The following is an 18,354-nucleotide window of genomic DNA, read 5'->3' as shown; positions in this document are numbered from 1 at the left end:
TGCCAGCCCCTCCACAAGCTATTTTATTTTTATTTATTTTTTTAAAGATTTATTTATTTGAAAGTCAGAGTTACACAGAGAGAGAAGGTGAGTCAGAGAGAGAGAAAGAGAGAGAGAGAGGTCTTCCATCTGCTGGATCATTCCCAAATTGGCCGCATCAGCTGGAGCTGTGCCAATCTGAAGCCAGGAGCCAGGAGCTTCTGGGTCTCCCAAGTGGGTGCAGGGACCCAAGGACTTGGGCCATCTTCTACTGCTTTCCCAGGCCACAGCAGAGAGCTGGATTGGAAGTGGAACAGCCAGGACTCGAACCAGTGCCCATATGGGATGCTGGCACTGCAAGTGGTGGCTTTATCCGCTATGCCACAGTGCCAGTCCCCCCCAACCTTTTAAAGATTTATTTATTTATTTGAAATACTTACACAGAGAGAGAAGAGAGAGAGAGAGGTCTTCTAGCCGCTGGTTCACTCCCCAGGTGGCTGCAACTGCCGGAGCTGCACCGATCTGAAGCCAGGAGCTTCCTCTGGGTCTCCCACATGGGTGCAGGGGCCCAAGGACTTGGGCCATCCTCCACTGCTTTCCCAGGCCATAGCAGAGAGCTGGATTGGAATTGGAGCCAGCTGGGTCTGGGACCGGTGCCCCATAGGGGATGGCTGTGCTTCAGGCCAGGGCGTTAACCCACTGAGCCATAGTGCTGCCCCCTTCCTTTTTTTTAAAAAGATGTATTTATTTATTTGAAAGAATTACACAGAGGAGAGGCGGGGCGGGGCGGGGGGGGTCCACAAGCTATTTTAAAACATTTTCATGGGGCTGGCGCTTTGGCGTAGTAGGTAAAAGCCACCGCCTGCAGTGCCAGCATCCCCTATGGGTGCCAGTTTGAGTTCCAGCTGCTCCATTTCCAATCCAGCTTCCTGCTCATGTGCAGGAAAACAGTAAAAGATGGCCCAAATCCTTGGGTCCCTGTACCCACTTGGGAGACCCGGAAGAAGGGCCTGGCTCCTGGCTCTGCATCAGCACAGCCCCGGCCGTTGCAGCCGTTTGGGGAGTGATCCAGCAGATGGAAGACCTCTCTCTCTCTCTCTCTCTCTCTCTCTCTCTCTCTCTCTCTGTCTCTGTCTCTGTCTCTGTCTCTACCTCTCTCTGTAACTCTTTCAAATAAGTAAAATAAATTTTTTTTTAAACTTTTATTTAATGAATATAAATTTCCAGTGTACAGCTTATGGATTACAGTGGCTTTCCCCTCCCATAACTTCCCTCCCACCCGCAACCCTCCCCTCTCCCGCTCCCTCTCCCCTTCCATTTGCATCAAGATTCATTTTCAATTTTCTTTATATACAGAAGATCAATTTAGTATAAAGGTTTCAACAGTTTGCACCCACATAGACACACAAAGTGAAACATACTGTTTGAGTACTAGTTATAGCATTAAATCACAATGTACAGCACATTAAGGACAGAGATCCCACATGAGGAGCAAGTGCACAGTGGCTCCTGTTGTTGACCCAACAAATTGACACTCTAGTTTATGGCACCAGTAACCACCCTAGGCTGTCGTCATGAGTTGCCAAGGCTATGGAAGCCTTCCAAGTTTGCCGACTCTGATCATATTTAGACAAGGTCATAAAAGACAGAGTGAGAATAGTAACCAATGATCCTAAGAGTGGCATTAACCAGGTTTGAACAATTATACAGCATTAAGTGGGGAAGAGGACCATCAGTACACACAGGTTGGGAGTAGAGCCATTGGTGGTACAGTAGAGGTTATGATTACAAAGGAATGAGGCCCAAGTACGCTAGACAGGGTCTAGAACAAAGGACAGAGTCATTATTAGAGGAGTTAAGAAAGGTGCTGTCTAAGCTACAATTAAGTTTTCTGATTGAGAGGCAAATAGAACCTGATAGAAGGGGCTTGATAATAATCTGGTGGGCTTTAGGCCTTGTAAGTTAAGAGGCCCAGACCTATCTATCTCTTCACATGGGGTATATCCTAAGGGAGGTGTGAACCTCCTAGGGGAAGGCACTCTGTTGACTTTCATTACTTGGCTGGCCTGGGAGGAGAGCTGGCCAGGTAAAGGCAGGTGGCAACTCTAACAAGAAATTTACAGTTCTGCCTGCAATGTTGCTGACCCTACTTGACCTCACCCTCAGCTGCAGTGGTCACTTTGGAAGTTGGGCTGAGTGAAGGGCTTTTCAGCTTAGAGCCAATAAGATCTGTGGCTCTGACCTGGGCATCCTTCGACTCCAGGGCAGGTCCATTTCCAGTGATCCAACTCTTGGCAGAGCTGCCAGGGCTCTTCACAAGCTGACTTCTGCTGAAGCCCAGGCTTACCTCATTGAAAGCCACTGCAGTGGACTGGCCTGTTGGGTCTCCTTGAGGGCAGATCACTGTATAGATCAGCCATTAATAGGCCTGCCACCCATTGCTTCTGATGCCTAGCTTTCTTTTCCTCCTGGTTTGTGTTAAAGCAGACCAGAGGATGCAAGTCAAGGGAGTGCCCGTGTCCCATCTCTAATCTTCGGTGGCCTGAACTACAAGTCTATAGTCACAGGCATGTTCTGTAGTAGTTTTTCTAAGGTAGACAATGCCCATGAGGAAAATTATATTCTCACTTTAAAACTTTCTTTCCCTTTGGTCTGAAAGGGAGGTTTTTTCTACTTACTGTATACTTTGCTGATGGCGAAGTGAATCTAGCTATGAGATTATTATTTAAGTTCTTATTTTGGCTATGCTATTACAGAAAAATGTTAGCCATCTCTTTTATAAGGTCTAAAGATTAAATTGTGCGTCCTACAGATTCCTTCATAATAGATTTAGTTTCCTATCTTGAAGAGAATAGAGAAATGAAAGAACAAGTTGGGCTTAGAATAGAGAAATGAGGGAGCAAGTCCTAGATCGCTTGCTGACAATAGCAATATCACATGAATACTTAGCAAACAGTTTCAACCATTAGATAACAACTTAAGAAAACATTTACCAGAAGGTCCAATGCCTTCTATAAATTTTAAGAATCATGTATTTGAAAATACCTCTTAAATATCTAACATGGTGTAGTTTGTTTAACCAGCAAACTTAAGCACAACCATATAAAATGTTTTTAGTTTCTCTCTACCAACAAGTTTAAAACATATGATGCAGAGATTCAGGTCACACGAATTAAAATGTATCTTTGATTGATTTTAGCAGCTTAAATTTATGGACAATCTTATCTATAAGCCATTTAAAATAAGACTCTTAATAAAATTTCCCCATGTGGACATACAATATGTACACACATTTAACATAGCATAATAGACCAATATAGCGTTTTTAATAATAGCTTTTAAAATCTTTAACTCTTTTTGTAGATTGCCAATTGATTTGAATTGCTTTTTTAGTAACCTCAGTTAACCATACTTTCTCTCAGATGGTACTGTTAATACATTATTGGCTTCATCTGTTTACAGAGCCATCCCAAAGTACTGAATACAATGGAAGTGGCTGGAAAAAGTCCATAGGAACCCATAGGAGGACAGCTACACACAGAACCAACAACGCTTTAGTTTTATGAGCAGCAAATCATATATAACTGTGGATGACAAAAGACTTTAAGTCGCCATGTTTAAAATTATAAACTCATAGACCAAATTTGATCTTGTTACAAGGTGATTGTTCAAATCTTTGAAAATAAGCACATATTTACATAACCCATAGATCTTAATAAAAATTCAGCTGTTTTTGAACAATTAGAATTTAACAGACATCAAGAGAACACAATAGATTACTTTAACACATTGCTTTAACAGAGCATTAGAGTTTAATTCTATGTCAAAGAGAAATTGAGCTTCCTGTGATCTTTTGCTGTGAGGTTTCCTTCCTTTACCTTTTTTCATATTGGTGACCATGTTTCTGTGTTTCTGTGTGTAACACATCTTTAAGCATCTTTTGCAGGGCAGGATGAGTGGCAACAAATTCTTTCAGTTTCTGTTTGCTATGAAAAGTCTTAATTTCACCTTCATTCACAAATGAGAGCTTTGCAGGATATAGTATTCTGGGCTGGCAGTTTTTCTCTCTTAGTACCTGGGCTATGTCTCGCCATTCCCTTCTAGCTTGTAGGGTTTCTGATGAGAAGTCTGCTGTGAGTCTAATTGGAGATCCTCTAAGAGTAATCTGACGTTTCTCTCTTGCATCTTTTAGGATCTTTTCTTTGTGTTTCACTGTGGTGAGTTTGATTACAACATGTCGTGGTGAGGATCTCTTTTGGTCATGTTTATTAGGGGTTCTATAAGCTTCCTGTACTAAGATGCCTCTGTCCTTCTCCAAACCTGGGAAATTTTCTGCTAGTATCTCACTGAAAATGCCTTCTAATCCTTTCTCCCTCTCCATGCCTTCAGGAACTCCTAGAACTCGAATGTTGGGTTTTTTAATAGTATCCTATAGATTCCCGACAATATTTTTTAGATTTCTGATTTCTTCTTCTTCTTTTCTTTGGTTTGCCTGTTTCCTTTCCTGTTCTCTGTCTTCTAAGTCCGATATTCTCTCTTCTGCTTCGCCCATTCTGTTTTTAAGGCTCTCTAATGTGTTTGTCATTTGATCTATTGAATTCTTCATTTCATTATGATTTCTCGTCACTATCACAGTTTCTTGTTCCACTAGTTGTTTCATTTCATTTTGATTCCTCCTTAATATTTCATTTTCACGAGAGAGATTTTCTATCTTGTCCATGAAGGATTTCTGTAGTTCAAGAATTTGTTTTTGAGAAGTTCTTAATGTTCTTAGCAGTTTTTTGAGATCCGCTTCTTGCATTTCTTCGATCTCATCATCTTCATAATCTTGAATTGGGGTGTCTTTTTCATTTGGGGGCGTCATAGTGTCTTCCTTGTTCTTGTTAGCTTGGTTTTTGCGTTTGTTGTTTGGCATGTTGGAGATATTTGGTTTCTTCACTGTGGTGTTTTTTCTTGTTACACTATGGCTCTATATTAAGTGGACTGTCTGCTTTCGGTGGAGCTTTAGAAGCTTGAGATGAGTGTGGACTGAGAGCTGTGTTTGGTTCCTCAGGGCTGAGGGTGTGTCAAAGATGACACTCCCAGGTTAGGCGTGGTAAATCTCTCTTTCTTTTTTTGATTCAAAAGGGAAGTAATTCCGCACAGCTGAACGTAATTGGAGGTAGTAATTAGCAGGCAAATGATATACCCACAGGAGCCAGAGATCGGAAGCTCTTTCCAAAGGACCACACAGGGAATCTCTGCTGCCCTCAGTGTGGGCTCCAATTCTCCTGCAGTCTCCCACTGGGTTGCCAAGTTAGATGCTAATCTCCAGTTATTTCACCCCTCCCCCCAGAGTCAGGTTTTTCTGCTAGGCTCAGGGCCGGTGCAGACCTGAGGTCGCCCTGCTTATGACGTATGTCCAAAATGGCGCCTGCTCTTTGTCTTGCTCGCCTTTGAGAGGTGAGCGGAGAGAGAGAGACTCGTGTCCGTATCGGTCACTTTTTTTTTCCTCTCTCTCTTCTAGTTAGCCTGGTGAACTTTTCCCCACGGAGTTTCAAGCCTCGTTCCCTCTAGCCTCCTCTTTCCGCTTGCCCGCTGGTGTCTCGGGCTATTGAGGTTCGGCTCACCTGGCGTTCCAGCGCTGGTGTGTGGAGTTTGCCGCTGGTGTCCCGAACTTGGGCTCCCACGCTCTCCACGCAGGTCCACTGTGAATCACTAGTTCCGGAAGAGTTTCCTCTGCTGTTTCTTCCCCTACTCTTCCTTGACCCTGCAGTATCTCCACTTATATTAACGTGTGTCTTGACGAACTATCAATGTGCTTCCTTCCTATTCCGCCATCTTGCCGCTCTCTCAAGTAAAATAAATTTAAAAAGAAAAAAAGAAGAAGAGGAAGAAGTGGAACAGCTAGAACTTGAACCAGTGCCCTTATGGGATGCCAACATTGCAGGCAGTGGCTTAACCCATTACATCACAACACCAGCCCTAAAATTTAACTTCTTTTAGTTAGCACTTAATATTTGAAATCAAATGTAAGGCTCTCATTTGTTAAGCCTCTGTGCCAAGAAATTTTTCTATAGTATTTTTAACTCAGATAATGACCTTGTGAAGTAGCTCTGTAATCCCATTTTATAACTGAAGAATTTGAAGATTGAGGAAGTTAAGCAACTTGCCATGGGTCACACAAGTACTTAGATAATAGCCCTGGGATCTTCTGCACACCTGGAACTGTAGATGTGCTCATTAGTCTGGAAAGGTTAGCGTTTAAGGCGCTGACCCTGTAATTTATTGCCTGCATTTCATGGGTCATATATTTATCTTTTCCACTGAGGAAGCCTTAGGTCTGGTTTCATAATTTAGGATGAACATTGGTTTCTCAGGAAGATCTCATTAACCAGCACTCTGCTTCTTTCCTGCCCACATGTGGAGCAGCCTGCACTTCTCAGGGCCCACAGAACCTGCTTTCTCAAAGTGTTTCTCTAACCCAGGCAATAAAACTTTAAGACCAGAGCCCAGCCTCAGTAGGGAACAATTATTTAACAGCCAGAAAAGCAAAAACCTATTATAAAATTTGTAGGTTTATAGCAGGCCCCAAGTAAGCATATATTTTGTGTCCGTAGTTTATTTCATTTTTCTTAAACGATTACTTACAAAATGAAAGGTGATGTTTGGCAAAGGAAAAGCTAGGGCCTTGTATTTCCATGTAAGTTTTAGGATCAGTCAGTTCATGAATATTTTATAAATGGATCCTAAAACTTACTTGGAAATACAAAGATCTTAGAATGTCAAAAACAGTTTTGTTTTTGCACTCAAACTATATGATCTCGGAACATTTTCTGAATTCATAACAAAACAGTATAGTGTTGCCATAAGGACAGACATAACAGCTCCATGGAACACAATGATCAGTGATTTTTACAAAAGTGCTTAAATAATACAATGGGAGAAGGATAGGATGTTTTCAGCAGATAGTGTTGGGACAACTAGCTGTGCAGACATAAAAGAGTAAACTGAAACTGCTACCTCACTCATCCATATTGCACACCATCAAAAATTAACTCCGTGGATTGTAGACCTAGATCTAAGTGATAAAATTACGGAACTTCTAGAAGAAAAACATCGTGACCTTGGTTTGGGTAAAGAATTTTTTAGCACAGCACTGATACATAAGATACATAAAGAAATGATAGATTGGATGGCATCAAAATTTAAAACTTGCACTTCAGAGGATACCATTAAGAGAAGAAATGCAGATCAGTCCCATCAAAGTGGCATGTACCAATGCCATCTTACTAGTCAGAGTGATCAGTTTCAGTTCATAATTGATCATAATGACAGGATTAAGTGTCAAAGGGATCACATAAACAAGACCAGTGTCTGCTAATACTAACTGATAGAATTAAAAAGGAGAGAACGATCCAACATGGAAAGTGGGATACACAGCAGACTCATAGAATGGTAGATGCCCTAAATAGCACTCAGGCCTCAGGATCAGCTCTTAAGGCATTCAGATCCAGCTAAAAAGCCCATGAGAGTTTGTCAGGCATGGAAAGCCAAGATACTGTGGCAAAAAAATGACCTAAATGGAAGATCTCTGTGAGTGAGATCCCAGCGGAAAGAATGGGCCATTAAAGAAGGAAGTACCTTTCCCTGAAGGGAGGAGAGAACTTTGATTATGGGCCTGTCTAAATAAGGTTGGAGTTTATGAACTCAAGAGGCTTCCATAGCCTTGTCAGCTCCTGACAAGAGCCTCGGGTGATTACTGATGTCATAAATAATAGTGTCAGTTGTTAAATCAACAATAGGAGTCACTGTGCACTTGCTCCTCACGTAGGATCTCTGTCCTTAATGTGTTGTACTAGGAGAATTAATGGTAAAACTAGTCTTCAAACAGTACTTTATACTTTGTGTCTCTGTGTGGGTTCAGTCTGTTGAAATCTTTACTTAGTATATACTAAGCTGATCTTCTATATATAAAGATAATTGAAGGCTGGTGCCGTGGCTCAATAGGCTAATCCTCCTCCTTGCGGTGCAGGCACACCGTGTTCTAGTCCCGGTCGGGGCACTAGATTCTGTCCCGGTTGCCCCTCTTCCAGGCCAGCTCTCTGCTGTGGCCCGGGAGTGCAGTGAAGGATGGCCCAAGTGCTTGGGCCCTGCACCCGCATGGGAGACCAGGAGAAGCACCTGGCTCCTGGCTTCGGATCAGTGCGGTACACGGGCCGCAGTGCGCCGGCCACAGCGGCCATTGGAGGGTGAACCAACAGTAAAGGAAGACCTTTCTCTCTGTCTCTCTCTCTCACTGTCCACTCTGCCTGTCAAAAAAAAAAAAAGAAAAGATAATTGAAGATGAATCTTGATGAAGAATGGGATGGGAGAGGGAGTGGGAGATGGGATGGTTGCAGGTGGGAGGGAGGTTACAGGGGGAAGAGCCGCTATAATCCAAAAGTTGTACTTTTGAAATTTATATTTATTAAATAAAAGTTAAAAATAAAATTAAAAAAGAGAAGAAGTGATTTTACATCTATGTTCATAGCACTATTATTCATTAACCAGAAAGTAGGAGCAACCCAAGTGTGCTTCCACAGATGAGTGAATTAACAAAATGTTGTACTTGTAAAGGAAATATCAACCTTAAAAAGGAAGAACATTCTGACAGAGTATACTTGGGTAAAACTCGAGGACATTTATGATAACAAAAAAGAAAAGTTCAGTGTGACTCCCCTTAAAGTGATTGAACTCCCGGTGAGAGCAGGTAGAATGATGGTTGCCGGGAGAAGGAGGAATGAAGAACCAGCACGGAGTAGCCCAAGGTTTCAGCTTTGCAAGACTAAGGTGGTGATGCAGAACAGTGTGGATGTGCCCCATGGCATTGAACAGTTTATGAGAGTTGAGATAAATTTTATGTTGTAAGTATTTTACCACAGTTGAAAATGTTTTTGTGTGGGTAAGTGCAGTCATTTAGCTTGGTTGCCCACATCCAACTCTGGAGTGCTTAAGGTCAAATCCTGGCTCCAGCTTCCTGCTAACACAGACCTGGGGAGGCAGTGGTGATGGCTCAAGTAGCTGAGTTCCTGCCACCCATGTGGGAGACCCGGATTGAGTTCCCAGCTCCTGGTTCTGGTTCCTGGCATCATGGGAATATTTTTTTTAAGATGATACTTAAAGAGATTTTTTTGAGAAATTATTAGTACAAGTGCTGGGTGCAAACTAGGTATTCTCGGTAGATGACAGTTACTTTTTTTTTTTTTAATTTATTTGAAAAAGTTACACTGAGGAGAGGGAGGGAGGGTGGGAGGGAGGAAGGGAAAGAGAGAGAGAGAGAGAGGTCTTCCATCCGCTGGTTCACTCCCTAGATGGCCACAACGGCCGAAGTTGCGCCGATCCGAAGCCAGAAGTCTCTTCCAGGTCTCCCACATGGGTGCAGGGGCCCAAAGACTTGGGCCATCTTCTACTGCTTTCCTAGGCATAATAGCAGGGAGCTGGATCGGAAGTGGAACAGCCGGGACTTGAGCTGGCGACCATATGAGATGCCAGCACTGCAGGCGGCGGCTTTACCCAGTACCCATAGCACCGGCCCCAGTTACTTCTTGTCATTGATGGACAGCAGCACCTATGAAGGCTCTAGTGTCAGTTGTCTGAACCTGAAACTCCCACTGCAGAAAAGCAAAGAAGAAAGCGAAAAGAAAGCTACCGAAAGCCTCGTTTTGTGAATCATTTACCAGCTTCGTATTCAGTAGGAGGCAGAGTGTGGTAGTGATGGCAGTAAATTGTGAGATTGTTGCATAGTGACAAGCTTTTTTATATTCATAACCTTTCCTTTCAGGGGGAGTGAAGCTTGGACTGGGAGATTTCATTTTCTACAGTGTTCTGGTTGGGAAAGCCTCAGCGACAGCCAGTGGCGACTGGAACACAACCATAGCCTGTTTTGTAGCCATATTAATTGTAAGTGTATACCCGTAACGTGCATCAGGACCCCTAGAGCCCAGACTCTGACGACTCTGTCCCTTCAAGGCAGTCCTTGACCCCAGGGCAGCTGAGTCGCTCCTCAAAACACAGCTTGCGTGAGGGCTTCTCCACTCCAGCCACACCTTAAAGTAACCGGGGAGCTCTGAAAACGTTGCGCTCTGCCCTGAGATGTTGTTTGTTTTAAATGTGTAGCTTGTAAAATTCTTCAGGAGACCCTAAGCCCTTCTGAGTAGGGATTGCTGCCGCAGCCCAGCATCACCGTGTGTGAGTCGCTGTGCTCTGGTCAGCCTGAGGGGTGAGCAGACCCCACCTGGTCCCCGGCCGGGCCACGGGGAGATCTGCAGCTGGCGCCCCCACTTGCGGTGCATAGTGGTGCTCTGGGCAGTGGGTCTCCAGTGAGAGAAGCTGCCACAGTGCCAGACGCCGGGTCATTCTTGACTGCGGTGCAGTAGCACACATCCTGAATCTTTCAATAAATGATCCCTAAGCTATGTTTACTAAAGAGGTGATGTCTGTGTCACAGGGTGTATGAGTGAAGTTATTGAGCGGCTAGAACTTCAGCTTGCACATTGGTTTTGCGATTGCGTTTGTCTTTTGTCTCGATAATGTGACCCATGTGGATTTTATTTGTCTCTTGAGGTTAGTTTTCTGGATTTGAAAGTATTTATTGGATATGTTGTACCTTTTAAAAAGAAAATTACTGATTCTGAGTAAACTGGAGAGCCTGCAGACTTTGTGGTTGGTGTCTCAGTAACTCGGGTAAAACGTGGGTCATATGACGTGCTGCTTTGCATTTCCAAAAAAGCTGTTCTTCATAAACTAAGTGTTACCAGTTCCTCCCATGAGCATCTCTGTCCCCAGGCAGCACGAGGAATGCCCTGCACCTCTGGGTTTTTAACCAGCTAACTAAAATTACAGAGGCCAACTCATTCATTTAGATTTTAGTATTTAATTTTTTTCATAGATAGTTTTACCTTTTTCAGATTGTTTTCCTTTCTTAGAATGAAGGGGTAAAATGCCTTCATGGTGGACGTAGTGTGTAGTGGGCTCAGTCTAGCAAAGGAAAATACACGTTTCCATTCTCTCGGGGATTTTGCATGGTTCTTCTTCCAGGTTTAATGAAACATTTAGTCTAAAGTATAACCCCAAGGGAAAGTATTCCATGAGTAAGTTAAAACCAAGACTTGAGCCTGAGTCTTTAGCACAGAGATGCTTCATAATTATGTACGCGTCTGTGTCTCTTCCTGTCTCCCACAGGGTCTGTGCCTTACGCTATTACTCCTCGCCATTTTCAAGAAGGCATTGCCAGCTCTTCCCATCTCTATCACCTTTGGGCTCGTTTTCTACTTTGCCACAGATTACCTTGTGCAGCCCTTCATGGACCAGTTAGCGTTCCATCAGTTTTATATCTAGCACATTTGCAACTAGGATCCCATGGACGTTTCTCCTTTGACTTCCAATCAAACCTGGGCAGGACAGAGGCGATTTTCTGTGTCCTCATCTAACAAAGTCAAGATTCCCGGCCGGACTCTCGCAGCTTCCTTCCACGCTTTCCTGACCACCTCCACTGGAAGGAGGTATCGACAGAAAATGGTTCTGAACACTATCGTGTGGACTGTCCCTCGGTGCAGAGGCTCCAGGTTTGGGGACAGGACCCGGAAACGGATGGGCCAAGAAGCTGTCGTGCTCCACAGCAGCGTGGCCCTGGCTCACGGGGTTCACCGGCACCGCGGACTCCCAGGACCAGCACTGCCGAAAGGGCAAAGGAAGAGACTTAAACCAAACAGGCCTCTTCCTCTCCAAGTACATGTTGAACAGGAGCCCCCTGGGTCTGTGTCGACTGAATTCTGACCCTTCAGGAGGTGCCGTGAGGAGAGCAGGCTCTGGCAGCCACACGGGACGAGAAAGGGCTCAGGCTTTCACTTCAGACTCTGCTGCCGACTCCTCGTTTTTAAACAAGACTCCCCAGCTTTGAGTCAAGTCAGAGGTACAGACTGGCGAGGCTTGTTCTCAAGCAGGAAGCTCGTGACCATCTGTGGTTGCCGTCTCTTCCCAAGGCCAGTCTCCACCGCCGTGAGGTTGCTTTCTCCATACAACTTAACCTCAGAGTGCAAATTCAGTCATTTGTGGGAATGAGGAACTATTGTCCGGCACTTCCCTGTCGTCCCTAAGTAAATTCGGGATTTTCCACCAACTTCATGGTTTCTAGACGGATGTGTAAGTTTGGTTCTCCCCGGACGCCTCCTGTGCCTCCACCTTTCCCCTTGCTGCCCCACTCCCCACCCACCCAAGCATTTTTTGTTGACGGCAAATAAGGCAGCTCTGACATGGTGGCAGGTGATCCACTACTGTAGGCGTCTGCTCTGTATTTGAGTCAGTGCTGTCGGCCTTGCTGTCACAACTTCTTTGATAGCAAATAAGATGTGTGCCCAAAGACAGTAGAATTAAAGAAGAGTAAAATGGCTGGTGAAGCACGCCCTGTCCTGGTTTTTCTTTTCTTTTCTTTTCTTTTTTTTTTTTTTAACTACGTTAGGCTAGAATTTGAAGTAGTTGCTGAGGTCTGGTGGTTTATAGGTTGGGGGTCCCTTGCATCACTACACAGCAAGGTCTGCAGAAAGCCATGATTTCACTTGGTGAGCCGTAGGAGACGCTGCCAAGGGGCAGCGCGAGCTCAAGGCCTGGATGTGTTCTGGGACACAGGTTTTCCCTCAGGAGCCCACGGGGTGCTGTGTGGCCTCTTGTCCACCCTTTCGTCTGTGTCCTGTCCCTTTGGTGCGCTGTGGTGGTCAGCTCTGCAGCCCGGTCGGCCAGCACAGAGGGAGCCAGCAGCCTGAGGGCGGCCTGCCGATACCGCAGGCCGTGGTAGCAGCCAGCGTGCTGGGACTCTGCGCCTGTAGCTCAAGGAAGGCACTTCTCCTCCCTGCCGCCTCTCCCAGCCCCTCAGATGACCGGGTGGCGTTCTCCTTGGGGTCAGGTTTGTTTTCTGTCACAGGACATTTCTTAGCAGAAATGGACTTGAGGAGCAGCGTGCAGTACTGACCGCAGTCCAGGTCCGGAGTGGCACATGTGGGGCAGTGGGAGACAGCGGCCAGCGAGCTCTGCGGGGAGCGGGGCTTGGAGCAGTGGAAGGTTCCGTCATCGCAGCTCAGTTTTCCCCAGTTAGCCGCTTCTTCCCAACTTTCTTTCTTTGTTAAGTTTTATTTTATTTATTTGAAAGACAGTTATAGAGAGAAGTAGAGATAGAAAGGTCTTCTATCTGCTGGTTCACTCCCCCCAGATGGCCACTGTGGACAGAACTATCCTGATTTGAAGCCAGGAGCTTCTTCCGGGTCTCCCATGCAGATGCAGGGGCCCAAGGACTTGGGGGCCATCTTCTACTGCTTTCCCACAGCAGAGAGCTGGATCAGAAGTGGAGCAGCCGGGACTTGAACCAGTGCCCACAAGGGATGCCGGCACTTCAGGCCAGGGCCTTAACCCGCTGTGCCACAGCGCCGGCCCCTCGACTTTCTTTTGAATGTTAGCCTCTGGAAAGCCACCTGGGCACGTTTGTGATGCAAAGCATGCCTGAGGGAGCCCTAATCCAGAGAATATGTACTTGTGCAAGGGTTGTGTCGTTTGTGACACTTGCCCTCATAAGAGGGTGTGTGTGTGTGTGTGTGTGTAGAAAGGTGGCAATAATTCTCTCTGCAACTTTGAACTGCATCTGTGAGATGGCGTGCTAAGGACCCGTCTTAATTCTATGAGTCACCTGTCTCAGACACAAACAAGACTTCGGGCGGTCTTGATAGACTCAGTTGGGTCCCTCCTGAAATACCAAGATGCTGTTCTTGCCCCATGAAGAACCTGTTGTCACTGGGGACAGCAGTGGTTGTGGCCCCAGGAAACAACAATGATAAAGCGTGAGCAGCTGACCAGCCTGCCTAACAACAAGGAAGACCCCGAGGAAACCCAGCCACGGAGTGTGTGGATCTGCAGGCCTGCAGATGCAGAAGGAAGGTATCCAGGGGGTCTTCAGAAGTCCATGGTATTGGGCGTAATGGAAAACCTGTGCATGAACTGCAAAAATTGACACCGAAATTAACTTGTGATCTAAATTATTTTTCCATCCACTCTTGGATTCCCTTTGTCCGAGTGCTGCAGCGTCCGTGGGAATGGCAGCCATATTTGGGAAGTGCGTGGGATTTTTCCAGAGAGGAAGGCTCACCTTCCTGTTGTGTTCTCACTGGGTCAGTGTGTGGTCCTAGGGTCACAGCGCTCACTAAATGTGGACATTTCTGTTAGAAAAAGGAGAGAAGTTTTCTAAGCCCCCTGGGGAGACTGTCGTAAGCCTTTGATTGATTTCATTACAGAAGAGACAACTCGGGAGAGTGCGCTCTCAGGATGCCATTTTTTCAGTGTCTGATTAAAAAAAACAAAAACCCTTCCTTTTGAGACATACTGGGTATGTTTAGTCTTGTTCTTTACTTGGCCTCAAACAGTATATAGAAGATGAAACATAAATTATCACATAATGTCTTCCAGGGCCAGGCCTGTAAAGGGACTCTGTGAACATCCCCTCCCCCCCGGCCCCCAGAGCTGAGCTTTGCTCCTTAGCCCATTCTTAATCTAACTCTGGAAGCAGAAGAGCTCAGCATCCTCTATGGGAAGGTGTTTCCAGTGTCTTCCATGTTCTGTCCTGGTGCTGAAGTCTAGGGATGCAAAGGTGAGCAAGTACACATGTATTTTCAGGATTCAGCTGTAGTCTTGTGTTCTGGTGAATGACTTTTTTTTTTTTTTTTTAATGTATTTGAAAGACAGGGCTCCCTTCTGCTGGCTCACTCTCCAAATGCCCACAATGGCCAGGACTGGCCAGGGCAGGAGCAAGGAGCTGGGATCCCCATCCAGGTCTTCCACACGAATGACAGGGGCCCAATCACGTGAACCATCACCTGCTGCCCCCTAGAGACTGCATTGGCAGGAAGCTGAAGTTAGGGACCAGAGCCAGGAATGGAACCCGCACTTGGATGTGGGACATGAGCTACCTAACCACTAGGCAAAAAGCCTCCTGGTGTATGACACCTTTGACGTCTCTGGTGTGTTCTCCCGGAAGCCAGCCCTCTCAGGACGCACACCTCCCTGCTCTCTGTGTCTGCTCTTCGGTGAAGAGCGCTCTGACCTGCCATCAGCCTCACCTTAAGAGTGGTCTGAATGCTGAGTTTGGAAAAAGACTTGCAAATGGTTTGGTTTTGCTCTGGGGTGGAAGCAATACCATATCATTATAAGCCTGAGCCCAGAAGTGCTCCTTCTGATCTTAGCACTTTAAATTCCGAGGACAGATTGAAAACACCGGTTTCAGCTCTTACCAGTGCTCGTTAAAAGTTGCTGGCCAGGCCACACCCACAAGGCCTCCATCCGCTCGGGGTCAGAATCGGCTGTATGTCAGCGTCTGAGCAGCCCTCCTCCCGTCGCAAGACCTCGGTTTGCTGTTGAAGGCTGGTTGAGGTGGGCATTCGGCCTTGCAGTTAGGACGCCCACGTCCCACATCAGAGTGCCTGGGGTCAGTGCTTGGCTCTGCTGACTCCGCTCCCCGCCAGCGTGGACGCTGGGAGGCAGCAGTGACGGCTGCAATGATCGGGTTGCTGCCGTCCGTGTGGGAGACCTGGATTGGGCTCCTGGCTTCGGCGCCCCTGGCCATTGCAGGCACCTAGGGAATAAACCAGCAGATGAGAGAACTTTCTGTGTATCTCTGCCTTTTATATAAATAAATAGTGTTCTTTTCCAAGAACAAAAGCACCCTGGTGCTGGAACAAACCCCTTTCTTGAGTGTCAGAGCCACTTGCTGGGGCCATGGGCACCAGGGTGCCTCTTGGCAGACACTTAGTCACCCTGGGCCCTGGGAGGTGCTGTGAGCACTCGTGCGGGGTCTGTGTAGTAGGGAAGAGTTCCCAGAGGGCAGCTTCCTCGAAGTAAGTAAGTGTTGAAAGTCGGCTCCGTCAGGGCTGGCGCTGTGGCAGTGTCACCAGAGCGCCCAGAGGCGTCCTGAGTTGTCCGGGGATTGCCGAGTGTTAGGAGCCCTGGCGCTGGTGTTCTTCCTTAGTGGCCGGGCCTTGGGCAGGCTGGAGAGAAGAGCGATGAGGCTGGGCTCCCTGCGTCGGTGGGCAAGGGCCGCAGCCCACCTGCGTGCGCTGTGTGAGCAGCAGCTCAGGCCTGGGTAAAACAGAATGACACGCATGAGGGCCCAGCAACACAGTGTGGACTTGCGTGAATTGAACTGGGGGAGCCAAAAAATACGGCATTTAAAATCAGGATTTTTCTCCAGAAACAAAGTTCTGAATTGAGTTTGGCCAAGTACAATAAATAAATATATGTATATTTATTTATATAAAATAAATATATTTATATAAAACTTTAAGTTTGCTTTCTAAATCCATATTTTGAAAACAAGCTTTAACCTGAGAATCAGACAACATTATTTTTCTCAACGTTATTATGCTTTTACAATAATTTCTTGGAGGTTGGCGTTGCGGCACAGCGGGTTAAGCCACTGCCTGTGCTGCTGGCATCTCTTGAGTTCCGGTTCAAGTCCTGGCTGCTACACTTCCAGTCCTGCTCCCTTCTGAAGTGTCTGGGAAAGCAATGGAAACTGGTCCAAGTACTTGGGCTCCTGCCACCCACGTGGGCAACCAGATGCAGTTCCTGGCTTGGCCATTTGGGGAGTGAGCCAGCAGATGAAAGATGTCTGTCTCTCTGTATTTGAAATAAATGTTTAATTTTCTCTTAAAAACACAATTTTATTTTTATACACTTTTTATAGAATTAGGATTTTTAATTTTTTCCCAGGTGTTTATTTTCATCTACTTGAAATGCAGAGTGACAGAGAAAAGGGAGGGAGGGAGGGAGGGAGAAAGCGAGCGCTATCTTCCATCCACTGATTCACTCCCCTAAACATAGCTGGAGGAAGGCCTAGAACTCAGTCTCCCTCGATGGCAGGGACCCAAGTGCTTGAGCCACCTGCTGTCTCCCAGGATGCATTAGCAGGGAGCTGGGTCAGGAGGGAAGGTGCGGGGCCCCACAGCAGCTCTCTGATACGTGATGTGGGCGTCCCGAGCAGGCAGCTTAACCCTTGGTTTCACAACACTCACCCCTAGACCTATTATGAATATCTATTACTTAATTTGACACAGCCTTAAAATTTCAAATCAGATAAAAGGTTTATAGATGTTTATTTCACTTGTATTTACCTTATTTATTTTGAACAGTTAACCCCAGATTACTTGAGAAAACTAAGATACTAGAAAAAAATCTAGCTATCCAAGCCGGTTCCCTGATAAGTATGTCTACTGCACGTGGCTATCGGGTTTTCACCTAAGATCCTTAAAGACAAGTGTTTTGGGTGTTTTACGAGTGGCTCGGAAGATACAGCTGTTCTTGCTAAACTAATTTTTTAATTATGTATTTTATTTGAAAGAGTTACAGAGAGGGAGAGGCAGAGAGAGAAAGAGGTCTTCCATTCACTTTTTTTTTTGACAGAGTGGACAGTGAGAGACAGAGAGAAAGGTCTTCCTTTGCCATTGGTTCACCCTCCAATGGCTGCCACGGCCGGTGCGCTGCGGCCGGCGCACCGCGCTGATCCGAAGGCAGGAGCCAGGTCTCCCATGGGGTGCAGGGCCCAAGTACTTGGGCCATCCTCCACTACACTCCTGGGCTACAGCAGAGAGCTGGACTGGATGGGGGGCAACCGGGACAGAATCTGGCGCCCTGACCGGGACTAGAACCCGGTGTGCCGGCACTGCTAGGCGGAGGATTAGCCTAGTGAGCCACGGTGCCGGCCTTTCCATTCACTTTCACCCCACAAATGGCCACAAGAAGCCAAGGCTAAGCCAGGCTGAAGCCAAAAGCCAGGACCTTCTTCCGGGTCTCCCACATGGGTTCAGGGGCCCAAACTTGGACCATCTTCCACTGCTTCCCCAGGCACATTAGCAGGGAGTTGGATTGGAAGTGGAGCAGCCAGGACTCGAACCAACGCCCATATAGGACACTGGCACTGCAGACTGTGGCTTTACCCACTATGCCACAGCTCTGGCCCCAAGCCTTCCTTATCAGAGTCACACAGGCAAAGCTCATTCTGCTTGTTAGGCTGGATTTAGAACTTTATGACCTTGAAACATCTAGCAGAGACAGATAAACTTTGACTGTCAAACCTAGGTTAAAGAAACATTTGTTGGCCGGCGCCGCGGCTCACTAGGCTAATCCTCCACCTGCGGCACCTGCACCCTGGGTTCTAGTCCTGGTTGGGGCGCCAGTTCTGTCCCGGTTACTCCTCTTCCAGGCCAGCTCTCTGCTATGGCCTGGGAGTGCAGTGGAGGATGGCCCAATTTCTTGGGCCCTGCACCCGCACGGGAGACCAGGAGAAGCACCTGGCTCCTGGCTTCGGATCAGCACAGTGCGCCG

The 18,354-nt window shown here is 46.5% G+C and overlaps 1 protein-coding gene across 4 annotated transcripts in view; it reads left to right on the top strand.

Annotated features, from left to right (window-relative positions):
* PSEN1 (presenilin 1) overlaps positions 1 to 12,398 on the top strand; it is an 80,264-nt gene extending 67,866 nt beyond the window's left edge. For all 4 annotated transcript variants that reach the window (XM_062181101.1, XM_062181103.1, XM_062181100.1 and 1 more), the window contains exons 11-12: positions 9,782 to 9,900; positions 11,182 to 12,398. In XM_062181101.1, the coding sequence (XP_062037085.1) occupies positions 9,782 to 9,900; positions 11,182 to 11,337 (275 nt within the window). In that variant the 3' untranslated portion in view covers positions 11,338 to 12,398. The remainder of the gene's footprint in view (positions 1 to 9,781; positions 9,901 to 11,181) is intronic.
* The last annotated feature ends 5,956 nt before the right edge of the window (positions 12,399 to 18,354 follow it).

Source organism: Lepus europaeus, chromosome 22, assembly GCF_033115175.1.
Source record: "Lepus europaeus isolate LE1 chromosome 22, mLepTim1.pri, whole genome shotgun sequence".
NCBI classification, from domain to species: Eukaryota; Metazoa; Chordata; class Mammalia; order Lagomorpha; family Leporidae; genus Lepus; species Lepus europaeus.
Note: the sequence above shows the minus strand (reverse complement) of the source record. Positions and strands in the feature narration are given on the sequence as shown.